Source organism: Mycothermus thermophilus, assembly GCF_041956435.1.
Source record: "Mycothermus thermophilus strain CBS 625.91 unplaced genomic scaffold VTJ04scaffold_2, whole genome shotgun sequence".
NCBI lineage: Eukaryota > Fungi > Ascomycota > Sordariomycetes > Sordariales > Chaetomiaceae > Mycothermus > Mycothermus thermophilus.
In genome coordinates this window covers 787,646-803,951 of record NW_027191428.1, presented here as the reverse complement: position 1 = coordinate 803,951, position 16,306 = coordinate 787,646, and the positions used below count along the sequence as shown (strand labels likewise).

The 16,306-nt window shown below is 56.7% G+C and overlaps 8 protein-coding genes across 8 annotated transcripts; 5 read left to right on the top strand and 3 right to left on the bottom strand.

Moving 5' to 3' along the window:
• Positions 1–666: 666 nt before the first annotated feature.
• VTJ04DRAFT_2430 (uncharacterized protein) lies at positions 667–4,155 on the top strand (the record flags this gene model as incomplete). The annotated part of the gene is made up of 4 exons (XM_069360219.1): positions 667–1,908; positions 1,971–2,861; positions 2,919–2,991; positions 3,056–4,155. 4 exons carry the CDS (start codon positions 667–669, stop codon positions 4,153–4,155), a joined length of 3,306 nt encoding a protein of 1,101 aa, XP_069220951.1.
• An 833-nt stretch (positions 4,156–4,988) lies between these two features.
• Positions 4,989–5,647, top strand: VTJ04DRAFT_2429 (uncharacterized protein; the record flags this gene model as incomplete). The annotated part of the gene is made up of 2 exons (XM_069360217.1): positions 4,989–5,009; positions 5,111–5,647. 2 exons carry the CDS (start codon positions 4,989–4,991, stop codon positions 5,645–5,647), a joined length of 558 nt encoding a protein of 185 aa, XP_069220950.1.
• Positions 5,648–5,960: 313 nt separating this feature from the next.
• On the bottom strand, positions 5,961–8,871 carry VTJ04DRAFT_2428 (uncharacterized protein; the record flags this gene model as incomplete). Its single annotated transcript, XM_069360216.1, has 2 exons — positions 5,961–8,756; positions 8,812–8,871. The coding sequence occupies 2 exons, from the start codon at positions 8,869–8,871 to the stop codon at positions 5,961–5,963; spliced, it is 2,856 nt and encodes a 951-aa protein (XP_069220949.1).
• A 550-nt stretch (positions 8,872–9,421) lies between these two features.
• VTJ04DRAFT_2427 (uncharacterized protein) lies at positions 9,422–9,748 on the top strand (the record flags this gene model as incomplete). Its single annotated transcript, XM_069360215.1, has 2 exons — positions 9,422–9,484; positions 9,584–9,748. The coding sequence occupies 2 exons, from the start codon at positions 9,422–9,424 to the stop codon at positions 9,746–9,748; spliced, it is 228 nt and encodes a 75-aa protein (XP_069220948.1).
• A 162-nt stretch (positions 9,749–9,910) lies between these two features.
• On the bottom strand, positions 9,911–12,055 carry VTJ04DRAFT_2426 (uncharacterized protein; the record flags this gene model as incomplete). Its single annotated transcript, XM_069360214.1, has 1 exon — positions 9,911–12,055. The coding sequence occupies one exon, from the start codon at positions 12,053–12,055 to the stop codon at positions 9,911–9,913; it is 2,145 nt and encodes a 714-aa protein (XP_069220947.1).
• Positions 12,056–12,879: 824 nt separating this feature from the next.
• Positions 12,880–15,014, top strand: VTJ04DRAFT_2425 (uncharacterized protein; the record flags this gene model as incomplete). The annotated part of the gene is made up of 3 exons (XM_069360213.1): positions 12,880–13,089; positions 13,157–14,906; positions 14,986–15,014. The coding sequence occupies 3 exons, from the start codon at positions 12,880–12,882 to the stop codon at positions 15,012–15,014; spliced, it is 1,989 nt and encodes a 662-aa protein (XP_069220946.1).
• Positions 15,015–15,018: 4 nt separating this feature from the next.
• On the bottom strand, positions 15,019–15,554 carry VTJ04DRAFT_2424 (uncharacterized protein; the record flags this gene model as incomplete). The annotated part of the gene is made up of 3 exons (XM_069360212.1): positions 15,019–15,107; positions 15,169–15,438; positions 15,545–15,554. 3 exons carry the CDS (start codon positions 15,552–15,554, stop codon positions 15,019–15,021), a joined length of 369 nt encoding a protein of 122 aa, XP_069220945.1.
• Positions 15,555–15,612: 58 nt separating this feature from the next.
• VTJ04DRAFT_2423 (uncharacterized protein) lies at positions 15,613–16,178 on the top strand (the record flags this gene model as incomplete). Its single annotated transcript, XM_069360211.1, has 2 exons — positions 15,613–15,654; positions 15,816–16,178. The coding sequence occupies 2 exons, from the start codon at positions 15,613–15,615 to the stop codon at positions 16,176–16,178; spliced, it is 405 nt and encodes a 134-aa protein (XP_069220944.1).
• Positions 16,179–16,306: the final 128 nt, after the last annotated feature.

The following is a 16,306-nucleotide window of genomic DNA, read 5'->3' as shown; positions in this document are numbered from 1 at the left end:
AGCTGAAGCTGGAATTGAGAGGCAGAGAAGTAGATTCAACTATAAAGACCATTAGCTCATGACCCTTTCCTAAGACACACAGCATTGGGTCAACCTCTTCATCTTCGTGATGGATGTTTGGTGGAGGGGGAGGGATGAAGCTGATGTTGGAGAGAGTTGTAAGTCTCAGCCTTGGCATTGCGGGGCCCACCAAGCCTGGGGTGGTCGCAGTGCCATTCCCACTACACATACCGTTCGTGTTCCCCCGCGATGTGTTAGCGGGAGAAGACATCCAGACAGGAAAATAGGTGATAGAAGCAGCCCGTCAAGAAAAACGGAGGTAAATTAACAATTCTGAGATATCCTTTGCCAGCAAGGACTCAGATTGAGAGAACGGCCTCCCGCCGTCTCTTCATATCTACCAGGTAGCCTTTGTCATGAGCGTCCTGTGGTAACAAGCCGAGCACAGTAAAAGAGGGGCCTCATACACTGTCCATTCTCCAATTTCATCCCTGCTCTTGCCTCAACGCGTCGGCGCGTTCTTTCGACATCGGAGACATCGGACGACGAGTCTTCGACACAAAATCAACACATACAGTGCCCGGCTCGCACTGCGATGGCAAGCAATCGACGACGACTGGAATCTAGCATAGACGCCACCAGCGCATAATTCCACCTTCCGCCAACATGTCCAATGAGCCAGGCTCCTTCCGTCTCCGTTTGAGGGGCGGCGAAGCCTCGCAAGAATTCGGATCAAGCGACGGCAACTCTTCCGATGACGATGTCTACACTCAACCTACAAGAAGAAGACAGACAACCCGACCGTCTCGAAATGGCCGGCCGGCCTCCGGCTTCCAACCTGGGGCCATCGTCCGCGTCAAGGTCCGGAATTTCGTGACTTACGAAGAGGCCGAATTCTTCCTCGGCCCCAATCTCAACATGGTCATTGGACCCAACGGCACGGGAAAGAGCTCGCTGGTGTGCGCCATCTGCTTGGGGCTGGGCTATTCCTCCAACGTCCTGGGCAGGGCGAGTCAGTTTGGGGAGTTCGTCAAGCACGGCAAAGAAGAGGCCGAGATCGAGATTGAGCTTCAACGGAAGCCGGAAGACCCAGAGAACTACGTCGTCGGTCTCTGCATTCGACGCGAGGATAACAGCAGAAAATTTACCCTCAATGGCCAACGGGTCGCGCACAGGGACATCCAAAAACTCATGCAGTCACTCCGCATCCAAATCGACAACCTCTGCCAATTCCTGCCCCAGGACAAGGTTGCCGAGTTCGCCGCCCTCACCCCAGTTGAACTCCTCGACAAGACCCTCCAGGCCGCCGCCCCCGAGGAGATGATCGAGCAGCGGGCCGAGCTGAAGGAGCTCTTCAAGGCGCAAAAGGAGAGCCAACGCAGCAGCGAGAAGACCCGCGAGGAGCTCCGCAAGCTCGAATCGCGCCAACAGGTTCTCCAGGCCGACGTCGAAAAACTTCGCGAACGGAGGGCGATCCAGGAAGAGATCGAAGATCTCAAGAAAGTGCGGGTGGTCGTCGAGTACAACGAGGCTCGGGCCAAATACAACCAGGCAAAAGAGCACAGGATCGAAACCCAGCGTGCTCTCAAACGTCTCGAACGAGACTCCGCCCCGGCGCTGGAGGCCGTCAACAAGAAGCAAGAATATGCCACCAAGATTGAGCTGGTCGTCTCTGACCGGCAGCGCCGATTGCGGGAGGCCGAAGAAGCTGCGGACGCCGCGGCGCAAGAGGTTGACGCTGCCGGAGCCAACTGTCAGCGGATACATGTCAAGAAGGAGGAAGAAAGGAGAAGCATTCAGGAGCGGAAGCACAAGATTGGCACTGCGAAGAAGAAAATATCCAAGCTAGAGGCTGATTATCGCAAGGCGCCGCCGCCATTTGATTCGCAGGACTGGAATAGACGGATCGTAAGTTCGTTCTCTGTATAATATCTAGCACAAGCCGTGTTGCTAACAGGTGGCTTTTTCAGAGAGAAAAACAACACATCGAGCGTGAAAAGAAAAACGAAGTATACCGCGTCGGGGGAGAACTCGACGAACTGCGTAGCACAATAATAGACCTTGCGCAAAGGAAAAAAGAGTTGAAGGCCACTCTGGACAGGTTGGCATCCAAGGAAGGTCAGATGTTGTCTCACCTGGAGAGACTTGACCGGGACGTCGCCGAGGGCTGGAAGTGGCTCAAGGACCACCAGAACGAGTTCGAGAAGGAAGTCTTTGGACCCCCAATGCTCACTTGCTCTGTCAAGGACATGCGGTACTCGGATATGATCCAAGCCATGTTGCAGAGGGGAGATTTCTTGTGCTTCACTTCGCAGACCAAGGAGGACCACAAGAAGCTGAGCGATCAGTTTTATCGCAAAATGGGCCTCTCTGTCACGATCCGCACCACCTTCTCCACGCTCGATTCCTTCCGGCCTCCGCTACCGCGAGATGAACTCCGCCGTCTCGGTTTCGATGGCTACGTCACCGACTACTTGGAGGGTCCTGAACCCGTCCTTGCCATGCTCTGCGGCGAAAGGAAACTCCACGCCTCGGTCGTGGCACTCCAGGATATATCCGACGAGCAATACGAACTCATTCTCCAGAACGAGCGGTTGAATCAGTTTGCGGCTCATCGAAAGATGTACCGAATCGTGCGTCGGAGAGAATACGGCCCGGGCGCCGTATCCACCCGCGTGAATCAGATCAACAGGGGCAGGTTCTGGACAGAGGAGCCGGCGGACGCTGCCGAGAAGGAAGAGATCGAGAGACAAATAGACGACGTCAACACTCAAGGACGTAAGTTACAGGAGGAGCAAGAAGCCAAGAAGAAACTTCACGAAAAACTTGAGACCGAGAGGGTTGAACTCAACAAGATGATCGTATGTCTTCCCTTTTTGACCATTTGTCGTTTTGTCTTACTGCTGACACATCCCTAGGACGACATGCAGCGACAGAAAAATGAACTCCAGGCCGCGTACACGAAATGGCAGGAACTGCCCAATGAGATTGGTATGGCCCCTATATCACATTGGGTCGAGACCCTGGCATTCTGATGACTGACTCTATAATGAAGAACGGGCGAAAAAGGAGCTAGAGTTTGCGAGAACGGCCTACCAGGAAGCCAAAACTCGCACCCTCGAGCTGGAACAGGAGCACGATCAGGCAGTCTTGGATAAGGCCAAGGCCATCCTGAAGCACCACGAGCAGCTCAACCGCATACGCGAAGCCCGCCAGGCCCTTCTCGAGGCGCAACTCGTCCTGCTCGAGGCCAAGTCTGATGTCGCCGTACTGAACGCTAAGAACATCGACATCACTCAAAAAATCCAGCAAGCCAAGGACGAGCTCAAAGCGGTCGAGGATGAGCTGAAGATGCGGAAGGACATGGCAAAGTCTGCTCAGGCCGCCGCCGCCGCGTTGCTCACCGTAGAAAACAAGGAAGAGATGGCCGCCAAGTCGGCGGGGAAAACCGTAGCGGATATTGACGACGCCCTCCAACTCGCCAGAACCAAACTCGAAGTGATCCAGGCCAACAACCCGCAAGCTCTGGAGGAGTACGAGAGATACGCGGAGCGCATCCGGGCGGCGCGCACACAGCAGGAACGCCAGGACGGCACGCTGGCCGAGCTGAACGCGCGGATCGATGAAATCAAAAGCCAGTGGGAGCCGCGGCTGGACGCGCTTGTGGGCGAGATTAATGACGCTTTTAGCTACAACTTTGAGCAGATCAGCTGCGCAGGAGAGGTGGCGGTGCACAAGGACGAGGACTTTGACCGCTGGGCCATCGAGATCCGCGTCAAGTTCCGCGAGAACGAGACGCTCCAGCGCCTCGACCAGCACCGCCAGTCCGGCGGCGAGCGCGCCGTCTCGACCATCTTCTACCTCATGGCCCTGCAGTCCATGGCCCAGGCGCCGTTCCGTGTGGTGGATGAGATCAACCAGGGCATGGACCCCCGCAACGAGCGCATGGTGCACGAGCGCATGGTCGAGGTGGCCTGCCGCGAGCACACGAGCCAGTATTTCCTCATCACGCCCAAACTGCTGTCGGGGCTGCGGTATGACGAGCGCATGCGCGTGCATACCATTGTCAGCGGGGAGAATGTTGACCCGAGAGGCACCGAGAAGATGGATTTTAGGAAGTTTGCGAGGATTCAGAGGAGCTTGGTTGGGCGGTAGATGTGGTACTTGGGAACACTGGGGGTTGGTATTGACATGGACACTGGCATGGGGATTTGCATGGCGGGGAAGATGTGGTCACGGTCAAGTGGTGTTGGTGGTGGTTTCTTTCTTGGTATGGGTGCACATGGCATGAGGTTATCTTGATGAATACCCAATAGACATATGAAATACCGAACCCCCGAGAAGGACCGTCGTGATATCATCACACTCTAAGGTGTAGCTCGTTCCAGGCTTGAGCTTGAACACAATATCCCGTTGTCCCCGACCCGCGCGGTGCTGTTCTCCAAAACAAAGAGCATCCTCTAGGGCTCCGCCCGCATCTCCTCGGAGTACATAGTTGTCATCACAGTGGGACAAGGAGACACAAAGACTAGAGATTTCTGCCGGTGCGAGCATGACGTCACTCCTATTAACTGGGCCTTCCGCTTGAGGAGTTGCGAAGTCCGAGTGCGAGTCCGACGTCCAAAGGACAACTTGGAACACTCGAATACTATGCTGGGAGACCTCATCAGCTCGGAAACCAATTATGGAGGATATGATGATAGCAGCAAGTCATTCCCGGGGAAAGGAAAGAGGACTTCTGGGCATATATATCCCCTATCCCCCAAACCACCACGTCAGGGCGGATAGATCCTCACAGTATCATCACTCCAAGGAAACCTCCGACTTCGGGGCAGTGACCCGACTATCACCTAAACTGGAACTATCCCCAGCATACCATCCGGCAAGGTATCAAAGCTACACCCCGTTCCAATCCAAATTGATACATACCACCACCAAGTATCATACTCTCCTTCCTATCTGGTTACCTTAAGATCACCACCATCATCATGGGCGCCGTCATCTCCTACGTATGTCCCTCACCCCTTATGACCCGGGCAACTCCTCCCCAACCTTTCCCACCTTAAATCCACAACAAATAACTAACCTGCCTTACCCGTGAATACTACAGCTTGACTACACCCTCCAAGCCCTCGGCCACATCCTCTTCTCCCTCCTCGCCACCGCGGCGCACGTCCTCACCGCGACGGTCCACGCCGCCTTCCACGCCCTCGCCGACATCCTCTCGTGCCTGACCTGCACCGACCTCACTACTTGGGGAGGCTGCAGGAATAATCATATACCAAGACTGCAGCAATACCACCACCGCAACGAGTATCCCCGGTGGTTTCCCCGTTGTGCTAGTAGATGGCAAGAGAGATGGGAGAGGAGGAGGCAGCAGCAGCGGTGTGGGGACTACCGGTATGAAGATCCCGGGTTTTGTGGGTATAATCGTGATGTGATGAATGGTGGTGGTGGTGGTGGTATGTTTGAACCTGGTGTGTATTACCATTCTCCTGATATGGCGGGGATGATGATGATGACTAGGACGATGGGGATTGAGACGGGCGTGGATGTTGCGAGGTTGGATGGGGTTTGGGAGCCGCAGTGGCAGCCTCAGCTTCAGGGGGGAGAGTTGATGCGGCCGAAGAAAGAGAAGAGGCTGTGATTTTGGGGGAGTCCGGTAGTGTATGATGTTGTGCAGCGGGTTCTGTTGGAGACAGTAGAGAGGGGAGGTTATCTCCTTGGTTCTTCATGTTCTGTCCTTGGGTTTGGCTAGGTACCTTACGAAAAGTGGTTCTGAGAATCTGGGGTCAACAGTATATGTATCTCTTACGGCTTGTCGTCCCCATGGCATTGTTGGCAGATGGTGGAGGATTTAGCTCATGTCCTTGGACAGAAAACTCAAGAGGGCACGTAGCGCGTCGGATTTATTATCATAGATCTCTTCTAAACCCGCATCTCTCTCACTACCGCCCCATTCATCCCTCATCCTCCAACAAATCCTTCGCAAAGAACCCGCAAATCTTGCTCGCCGCCTCCCTCCCCACCAGCGGCTGCAACTCCGCTACCGTCATGTTAGCCACCTCCTTGATGTTCTCCGCCACATACAATATATTCATGATATTCTTGGTCGTCACCCCGGGCACCTGCGCCAACATGTCCTGCGGCACCTGGTTAAACATCTGCTGCTCCGCGCCTCCCGGCTTCAAGGTACTGTCAACCTCCTCCTCATTCTCCAACCCGGCCCTCACCGCGGCGATCGGATCCGGCTCCTCCTCCTGGCTCTTCAACCGTTCAAAAATCTCGGCCGACTCGTACGGCGACGAGCTCCACAAGATCCTCAGCTTGGGAAACGCCAGCGTCAGCAGCACGATCTTGCTCTGAAGATCCGCCTGCCCCGCGTGCGCGGAGCTCACGCTGGCCGCGCTGCCCGACAGGTCCGCGAACGGCTCCAGGGTAAAACTCTTGTTCTGGTCAAACTCGATCAGCAGCGCCGGGTTCTTGTAGTGCGCAAACATGGCCTCGCACTGGCTGTACAGGCGGCCCGAGTTGAGCGAGCTGATGAGGTCGCTGACGGTCTTGCGCTCGACGCAGATGGTCGGGCTCAGCACGTAGTCGCCGACGGTGAGCATGCAGGGGACGATGACCATGGAGCGGCCGTGGAGGAGGGAGGGTAACGAGGAGCGAAACTCGCGGACGTCGACCACCACGCGTGGCGGCTGCGCGGTCGCCGAGGTGGCGAGTTTCCCGCCGCCCGCGATGCGCGTGTTGATGGTCCGGAGGAAGGCCTCCTGCGGATCTTCGGGCGCGCCGTGTGTGTCGGTGGTGAGGGTGAGCGCCATGGAGGCGCGTTCCTTGATGAGTTTGGTGAAGGCGTCCTTTTCGCGGCGGACCGCGGAGAGGTAGCGCTGTTCCTCGACGGAGCCGCCATAATAAAGAAAATAGACACGGACGTTGCGGTCGTTGTGCGACGAGCGGTAGACCTCGACGCGCCGGATGAAGGCCGCATCGGGCTCGTACATGATGATGAACTTGGGCTTGACCTCCTCGAGGACGTGCTCGTCCAGGTCACCCTCGTATGCGTGGATCACGACCAGGTCTTGCATGTCGTAGAGCTGGAAGTAGTCGTCCATGTCCTCGAGCGGGTCGGCTACGACATCTTCCTTTTGTTGCGCCTCCTCTTCGGTGATTTGGACCTCGGCCATCAATTCGGCCACCTCCCCCGGCTTCTCGAAATACTGCGCGATGCTTCCGTTTTCGTGGCGCCCCGGGGCTGCGCCCACGTTTCCGCCACCGCGGACGCGACGCCGTTTGTTCGGAGGCGGACCTCTCCTGCCTATGCGAGGATCAACAGCGCCGGAAACAGCCCGCTGGTTCTCGGCGAACAATTGAGCGCTGACCTGAGCGAACTCGCGCTTCCACTTGAGGTAGTTGCGCAGTTTTCTGCGCATCATAAACGCGGCCGACGGCTTGTCGTGCTCCGGGTCGTAGAACTCCTCGATCTTCTTCTCGGTCCTCGGCTTGACGTGCATGGTTTGCAAGTAGTCGCGCAGCTGGCGACACGTGTTGGTGTCGGAGCACATGATGAGGATGGTGCCGTTGGAGTCGTCACGGGCGGGCGGCTCGAAGAAGAGGTCCCTATCGATCTCTTCGAGCACGTCGGCCAGGACGGCCCACTTGGGCTGCTCCTCGAGGACGGGTTTCAGTGAGTCGATGGTAGTGTCCGCGTTGAGCTTCTGGGTGCTTGTGTAAACGCGCCGTTTGGCCTCCCCAAAGATGGTCTCGGCGGCGTCGAGGAAAAGCCAAGGGGATTGGGTCTGGCGGGTTGAGCCGGGAGCCGGCATGTGGGCGGCATGGATGGTGTCGAGGTGCTGCAGGAATGACACTGCATCGAGAGCCAGCACGGAGTGCAACATGCCGCGAAGAACGGTCAGGTCGCTTACGATTTGTTTGGTCTTCCAGCTGACGCGATGCCAGTTGGGCTCGAGCTGGCGGCGGATTATGAGGTCAAAGTTTTTGAGCAGCGCGCTGTCCAGGTTCCAGTCCTCCATATCGAGGCCCGGATTGCTCTTCTTGAGCTCCTGGATGCTGATCTCGACACACTCCATGATGGCATTCTGGATGGTGCGCATGGATTCCGTCATGGGCACCTCGAGCTCGATCACCTCGGCCTTCTTCTTGCCCTCCAGCGACTGAGCGACGTGGACATGGAAGCGCGGCCAGAGCGAGACCTTGCGAAGGAAGAGGTTCCGCATGGTTGTAGCCAACGGGGAGAATCCCGTGGCCAGAGGGTCCGGGTTGTCAGAGAAGGCCTTGAGAAACCCGACCTTGTTCTTCTGGCGATAAATGCGGAGAATGAAAGCCTCGAGGGAGGTGGCGGTGACACGGTCGGCATGGAGCACGATCATGCCGGTAATGGACTCGGGATTGAGCAGACCGGTGAGCATGTCGACGATGAGGATGCGCGAGGTGATGCTGAAGATGCCGCCCTGGGCATACATCTTCTCGCGGGTGGCGACGTTGGTGTAGTCGGTGTTCACCAAGGTCAAGCCGCGGGCGCGGGGTGTCATGCTGACAGCGGCGTGCTCAGCCAGAGCCTCGCCGATCCAAGCGTTTTCCCTGTCATCGGCGCCGACGACGACGATCAGGTTGCTGCCGGCGGCATCGTAGGAATGTAACAGGTTGGTGACGAGGCGCAGGAGGCCCAGGCCCCGGGCCAGCACGACGAGCTCATCTTCGTTGCGGAGCTCCTCAAAGAGCTTCTGCTGATAGACCTGGGGAATGGTGAGCGAAGGTAAAGTGGAATACAACGGTGCTTGTCCAACATACCAGCGGCAGCGAGAGTTTGACGGGCTGTACGGGCTGCGATGTCCCGGCAGCGGTTGACATTCGGGATGTGGCCGGACTCCGGGCCCAGCCCCGTTGCCATCCAAATGCCTTGTTTGGTTTGTGCCACTCTTGTGGCTGTTCGGATGATGAGAGTTTGAGAGTGAGCTTGAGATGTTTAGTGACTGTATCATGTACTGGTAATGTATCGGCGTTAAACGGTGCTCCGTACGGATTACGCCGTGCTCCGTCTGCTCCGTAAGCGCTGCCGTTGGACGAGGCCAGGGAAGGTGACGGACGGTGAGGTCGACAAAGAGTGCCAAGCATCTTGACACCGTCTCCCGCGTACACCCTGGTTCTCCACGACGTCATTAACGTTCCAAGGTCATCAACCGCTGACGACGTTGGGTTCCAACTATGAGCCCAACTATTCAAGGTCCTATTAAAGCTTCAACTCCTTCCAAATCGAACTTATTCCTCTACAATTCTGGCTCTCGACATTTGTCTCTCAAGATTTCGAGCCATCAACTCTCGACAACACTTGTATCCAATCTTCCGCCCTCTCTTCCCACTTACACCCAAACCACCATATCTCACACTTTCAACATCAACCATGGACTCTTCCAAAACCCCGTCGTCGTCGTCGCAGCAGCAGCAACATGACCAGAACAAGCCGGTGAGTTTGGGCGATTCCTTCCGATCATATGTAGGTATAACCTCTGCTCGCTTCGAAATCTCTGACCCGCGGAAACGATGCCCGTCAAACCAACAACAGAATCAAAACGAGGGTAACCCTCTGAGCAAGGCTTCCGAGAGTCTGAAGGCTGTGCTTAATGCACACGCCGCCAACCCGGGGCCGGCCATCCCCAAGGACTTTAATGTCCCTGAAGAAGGGACCAAGGAGGAGAGGCGGGCCAGGGCGCAGGAGTTGAATAAGTAATGGACGGACATCAGGATGTGTACCTCGGTACCTCGAGTGTGTAGTTAGGGTTGGTTACATCAAGTAAAAAAATGGTCTGCATGGTGAAGTCCAGTCAGCAGTGATCCCCTGCGCCCCCATTCCATCCTCCTTCGGGTCATTCTCTTTTTCATCCTTGGACAACTAGTCTTCCATGTCTTCATACTCGTGGGAATACGGTGCTCCATCCGACTCCAGGAAATCCTCCATTTCATTCTCCTCCCAAATGTCACCCTGGATTCGGAGAGGAAAGCTATGCCACTCGTCTCTCCAGTCCCCTCCCCTGGATGCCCACGTCCTGCTCCATATATTCCCCCGTTTCGCATCTTTCCTTCCTGGCTTGCCTTGGTCGTCTAGTTCCCCCCCAATTTTACCATTGGGGATGTTCCGATAACCTATCTTCTGCAACCTATCCTTCAGTCCTTCATAGCCGGAAACCGATTTTCCGAGCACCGAAACCTCGTCTTCGTTTTTGTCATCCCAACGAGACGTTCTCTGGCACACCCAAGACCTTCCTATCCACCTGATCCAGAGCTCCAAAGGTGTTCTGACCCAATAATCCTCAGATGAAGTAGCAAATTTTGTATCAATGAAAACTCGCTCCAGCGGTGGCAGGGTTTGGTGTGCTCTCTCCTCGGAAATGACCTCCCAGATGGCTAGGGCCAGTGTTTCGTCTACCGCATTTCTCATCAACAGGTTTCGAATGTCTCGAAGATCGCGCCCTGTCCATGGTCGCTCGACGCGAAGGTGATCTAGAAGTTCTTGTCCATCCTCTCCTTTGCAATCCCAGACAATACGGACGCGCTGCAGCTGCGGGATGTGGGCAATGGCACGTAATGCTTCGGTTTCATTCACAAAGTTACGGCGCAACAATATCCGGAAGTCTCGAAGGCGTGGACAACGGCGCGCGATTTCCAGGACTTGCTGAGGGTTGAGCACGTACTCTTCCCCAGAACGGGAAAGCAAATTCTTTTCACGATCCGCGGGGAGGTGCAGCTTGCGGAGAGTCGCGCCGTGATGATGAAAAATGGCGAGCCGGGAAACCTCCAAGCCAGTATAGCCATCCAAGATCAATTCCTCAAGCGGCGGGAGAACGGAAAGCAAGGTTGCCACTTTACCATCAAACTCGCCGAAGGGGTTTGCTGACCATTCCGCGGGATTGACGCCCAAGTTGAGCGAGCGCAGGGAGCGGAACCATCTCGTTTCCGGATCTTGGGCACACTGTATGAAGGTATCCAGCAGGCGTTTGGTGATCCTGTTACGGATCGTCAGGTTGCGGAGGGCGGCAAAGTCAATACGGGAACTCCACGCGGCAATGAAGCGTTGGAGCAGGAATTGATCATATATTTGGTATGTGACGGAAAAGGTGTCAAGTTGCGTCAGCGCTGATGAGGTCGGTGGCTCCTGCGGTTCATCTGGGGGGTTTCCGCGGTAGCTGCAAAAGGTTCTTCCCCATGGTATCCGAGGTGCTTCAAGAGCTATAGCTTGGTCATTGGCGTTGGTTATGCTGGGGCATTGCATACACAAGTGCTTCAGCCCAGGAAACCATCCCGCGCCGAACATCTGCCCTAAAGCCTCATGGTTGAAGTTGGGAGAAAACTTGCCATTGCCGCTGGCGTGGTGTGTGCGAATACTGTACAGACAGGATGAGGTGACAAGAGCGTACTCGTCGGGATCAATCTCGACCGGCTTATGCTTCCGGGGGAGGAAGAGGCTGCGCAGGCTGAAGGTTGAGACATGTAGGCGGAGGTGCGGATGGTGCTCGTGAATGGCAGTGAGCACACAGGCGGGCACTTGGTTTGCACAGGTGTAGACCAAATCAGTCAAACTAGGCAGCCTGGGGAGAAATCCAACAAGCGGCAGCCATGCTTCATGCTCGGCTTGCTTGTATTCGGGAAGCGGCTCTGGCAGATGGGGGTGGAAATCTGTGAATTTGATGAGGTCGTCGTTTTCATCATCGCTGTCCTCGGGAGCGGGCTCCACTGGCGCGTTCAAGTCCCAGGCCTTATCCAAATAGTGCATGCCACCGTTGAGGGTGATCCGGCGAACATAGCCGAACCCATCATATCGACTGAGGATCTTGTCCCATTCCTCCAAGTCTCGCACCAACTGTTGATGGTTCTGGATGTGGAGGCGGATGCGAGAGAGTCGGCGTGACGCCGTTGCCTTGCGCCAAACCCGGCTCACCAAGGCCAGGCTGAGCAAATCCCGGCGGGAGAGGAAATGGCAAATATGTTGGAGAACATCGAGGGGGGCTTTGGAGAGAGGGGTTGAAGGGGACGAGTCCATCTTTATTTGGCTTGCTATCGGTGAACTACTCCGTCGGATGCTGTGTGAAGTTCAAGAAAGCCCGGTTCTCAATGAGATTGGAGAGAAGGGCACGGGAAAGAAGTGAAATTCCAGGCTCCCACTGCCCGGTCCTCCTCACAATCAAACCCAGAGGAAAGGGAAAGAACAAGCCCAGGTGAGTGAGCTGGCGGCTGACCATCCCCATGGTGGACAAGGGCAGGAGCGGCGGTCAGGTATTGTAATTACTACTACATCTCTCATAAGGAGGACATCAGCAACAGCTGGAGGAGCTACCTGAGCTTCCATGATGACGGGAGTTCCTTAAGAGACATCTTGATCGCTCAGACGAAAAGCAGAGATTGCCAATGCTGGTACAACATGATGACTGAGAACACCTTTAACAATCTGCTCACCTCGAGCATCAACCTCAACTCGAACTGTCAGTAAGCCACCCCCTCTAAGTACCTTTCACAAGTTCGGCACTGTATTCTGTACGGTGTCCCATATCCGTAGCGCACCCCAGCAGTGGCATCCCCTGAGCTGCTCCGCCCCAAAACCTGGGTGCGCCATCTTGGCAAGACTTGACGTTCCTTGGCGCCGCTGTCCTCCGTCATCGACTCGTCGCTGACGCACGCTGCTCGTTCACCAACAGGCAACCCCACGGCGCTGCAATCCAGACCTGCGCCATCACTACACTCCCCGACGATCCTTTTGGGACTTTGCAACGCCAGTCCCCCGTCTGCAATTGAGATCGCCGCTCCCTTACATCCGCCACCTCGACGTCTCTGGGCTGCCCCCGGCGCCCAACCCACCCCTATCTCGCCATGCCGTCCATCCTGAGCGACGACGACCGCGAGACCGTCAAGCGCCATGTTCCCAAGCAGACAAACAAGATCCATGCCGTCGCCGTCGCCAGGCTCTACGTCGCCTACCCCAACCGCTCGAAATGGACCTACACCGGCTTGCAGGGCGCCGTCGTGCTGGCGAACGACCTCGTCGGCAACACCTTCTGGCTGAAGATGGTGGATATCTCGGTACGCCTCGGAAACCAGTGTTGCTGTTGCCTGCGCGCCCAGATCATCACTGCTAACACGCCGGCAGCCCGGAAACAGAGGCGTTATATGGGACCAGGAGATTTTTGAGAATTGGAGCTACAACCAGGACCGCGTGTTTTTCCATACTTTCGAGCTCGAAGAGTGCCTGGCCGGCCTCTCGTTCGTCGACGAGAAGGAGGCAAAGCAGTTTCTCAAGAAGATGAACGACAGGGAAAAGAACGCCAGCAAAGCAACATTAAAGACACCGTTCGGAGGCGCCGCTCCTGCTGCTCATTCGAAGCATCATCACGGTTTTTTGGGAGGTCTCTTTGGGGGCCACCGCCATTCTTCGGCTCCAACGCCTCCCGAGTCCCCGAGACCACCGACCAGAGAGAGCCGTTCCGGCAGCGTCAACGGCCACCACGCCCGCTCGTCATCGTCGTCAGGATTCGAGAAGCTCGATGCTTTCGACCCCAACTGGAGGCAGAACTTCGGCGAAGACCTCAAGGCCAAGGGATTGACAGATGACTTTATCCGCGAGAACCAGGACTTCATTGTCGACTTTCTCAAGGAGCAGGCGGCCCAAGCGGCCCCAGCCGAGCTGCCTGCATCTACTCCCCCTCCCCCGCCTCCTCCGCCTCCATCAGCGGCCCCCGGACACCGAGCACCGCCTCCTCCGCCTCCGGCCGCAGCTCATCGTTCCGTCTCTGAGTCGGCCTCGGCTCCTTCGGCTCCTCCACCTCCTCCGGCTCCGAGACGAGCTCCCGCACCCCCTCCACCTCCAGCACCAAGACGCTCCAAAACAGAACAACCGAGCCATACTGAAACAGCCTCTCGGGACTCTACGTCGCCTGGTCGACCCAAGTTCGCGGTACCTCCTCCATTGCCGGACGCTGGCAAGTTTGCTCGCACAGAGTCAGCTCGCTCTGTGCCTCCGACCCCGGCACCGGCGCCTCCACCGCCTCCACGACCGCCCAAGATTCCGAACGACACCCAGGACTCAGGACATCGGTTCGGTGTGCCTCCTCCATTTACAGGACAACGGAGCGTGCCTCCTCCACCCCCGAGTCGCAATGCTGCTCCTCCCCCTCCTCCACCTCGCGAGCCAGCTGCGGCCCCATCACCTCCGGTCCCGCCGCCGCTGCCTCCCAAGGCCCCGGTGTCGAGCGCTCCACCTCCACCTCCGCCACCAAGTTCGCGTCCTCCTCCGGCTTTGCCGACAAGGAGCCCGGCCCCTCCGCCACTGCCCGCGTCGCATCCGCCCCCTGCGCCACCTCTTCCAGCTTCGAGCGCGCCTCCTGCACCTGCACCTCCACCGCCACCTCCTCCTCCCGCCGGCATCCCAGGTGCTCCTCCCCCTCCGCCGCCACCAGGTGGCCTCCCTGGTGCCCCGCCGCCGGCACCACCACCTCCTCCCCCTCCTCCCGGAGCAGGCGGTATTCCAGGCGCTCCACCTCCGCCTCCTCCTCCGCCTCCTCCTCCCGGCGGTCTGGGCGGCGTCCCACCTCCCCCTCCCAACCGCGACTCGGGCTCCGCGCCGGCGGCCCCTCCGCTCCCGGCTGCCGGCGGCGACGCCCGCTCAGCTATGCTCGAAAGCATTCGCGGCGCAGGCGGCATAAAGGCCCTGCGCAAGGTCGACAGGAGCCAGATCCGCGACCGCTCCGCTGCGATGGTGGGCAACAGCGGCGATAGCGGCCCGCACGGGAGCGGGCTGCCGCCGCCGGGGGTGAAGACGGTTGGCGCTGGTGGGCCCGGGGGGATGGCGGACGCGTTAGCGCAGGCGTTGAAGAAGAGGAAGGAGAAAGTTAGTCGGAGTGGTGAGTACCTCCTCCTCCCTTGGTTTTCCTGTTTGATAGATGTGAAGCGTATGGTGATGTGCTGACTGATTGTGTGTAGATGATGAGGATGATGACGACGATTGGTGAGGTGCTATCGAGCGAGGATGGGGAGGAAAAAAGGAGCAGGACGAGGAAAAAGGTGTGTCATGACTGGTTTCTCCTGCCTGCCATGATGCCTCACTTCATGTCCATGGCCCTGCGGAGTTTGATATCAATCAGGGACGTGGGCCTTATTACCTACGCCAACCGTATCCGGTCATCCGATAGGTAGGTAGGTAGCTGGTCCGTTCAACCGAGGACAAGGTGAGAGGTGATAAGGATGGAGTATGAGGGTTGCGGAAGAAGATGAGCAAGAGTGGAAAAGGGAGGTGGATGAGGACGGCAGGGAATATACAGTTAGAATTAGAGTTTGCGTTCAACTGGGTGTAAGAGAGGTGGCGGAGGCAGTGGCAGAGGGCTGTTGGATGGGTGGATGGATGGATGGCGTGCTTGGTAGTTTGAGCGAGAGCAGCTGATTACTTTGTGGCATGTATCTAGTTTTAGACCACCAGATTTGGGGAAGAAGAATGCATTCCTTGGCGTTTTTGTTACTCATCTGTCTGCATTCGCGTGTTGACATCCATCCATTATGCAGCAAGATCGTAAGGTCTCCATTTGTCTTCCATCTCCTCATTGAAGCCCAATCATGAGCGCCTGGACAGGCTCGCCATCCTCGGCTCCTCACAGGGTAAACTCCGACCTTACGTACCTAGGAAGCAAGGTTAACCAGAGGCAAGGTGGAAAGGCTAAAGCCGAACAAATGAAACTTGGATTTTTGCAAAAGAAACGAAACTCGGGTCCCGAGTAGTGGTTACGCTAAAAGCGTCGCTGAAGAAACCCGCCTAATAGCCCCTTGGTCAACTAACTGACGAAACCCGACAAGACACATCAATCCATCATCTAGGCAAGAATAACGCAAAAAAAACATATACACATGCCAAAAGCCAATCAATCAGCCTGGTATCCTCCCGTCCCACACCATCCCGTTCTCATTCGGTGACCATCCCTAAAATACCCATACAGCAGATATCCTCCCATCTCACGATCCCAAGTTTGTCCCAACCCAAACCAACAACCAGCGAATGGCCGACGAACGAATGCCCTTCATCATCCAGTCCAGATTTCCGTCCACGACGAAGCGGCCCCAGGTTGCAAAACACTCACACCACCCACCAACCAAGAGAATTACAACCGAGCCAGCCATCATCATGACATTTCCATTACCAAAGGCGCCTCCCGTCCCTACCTGGACAGGGCCGACCAGGAAAGAAGAGAAAAATAATCAAAGTATAGTGGTGTATCAGAAGAACCAGCCAACTCCCGCCCCGCATCTAAATAAG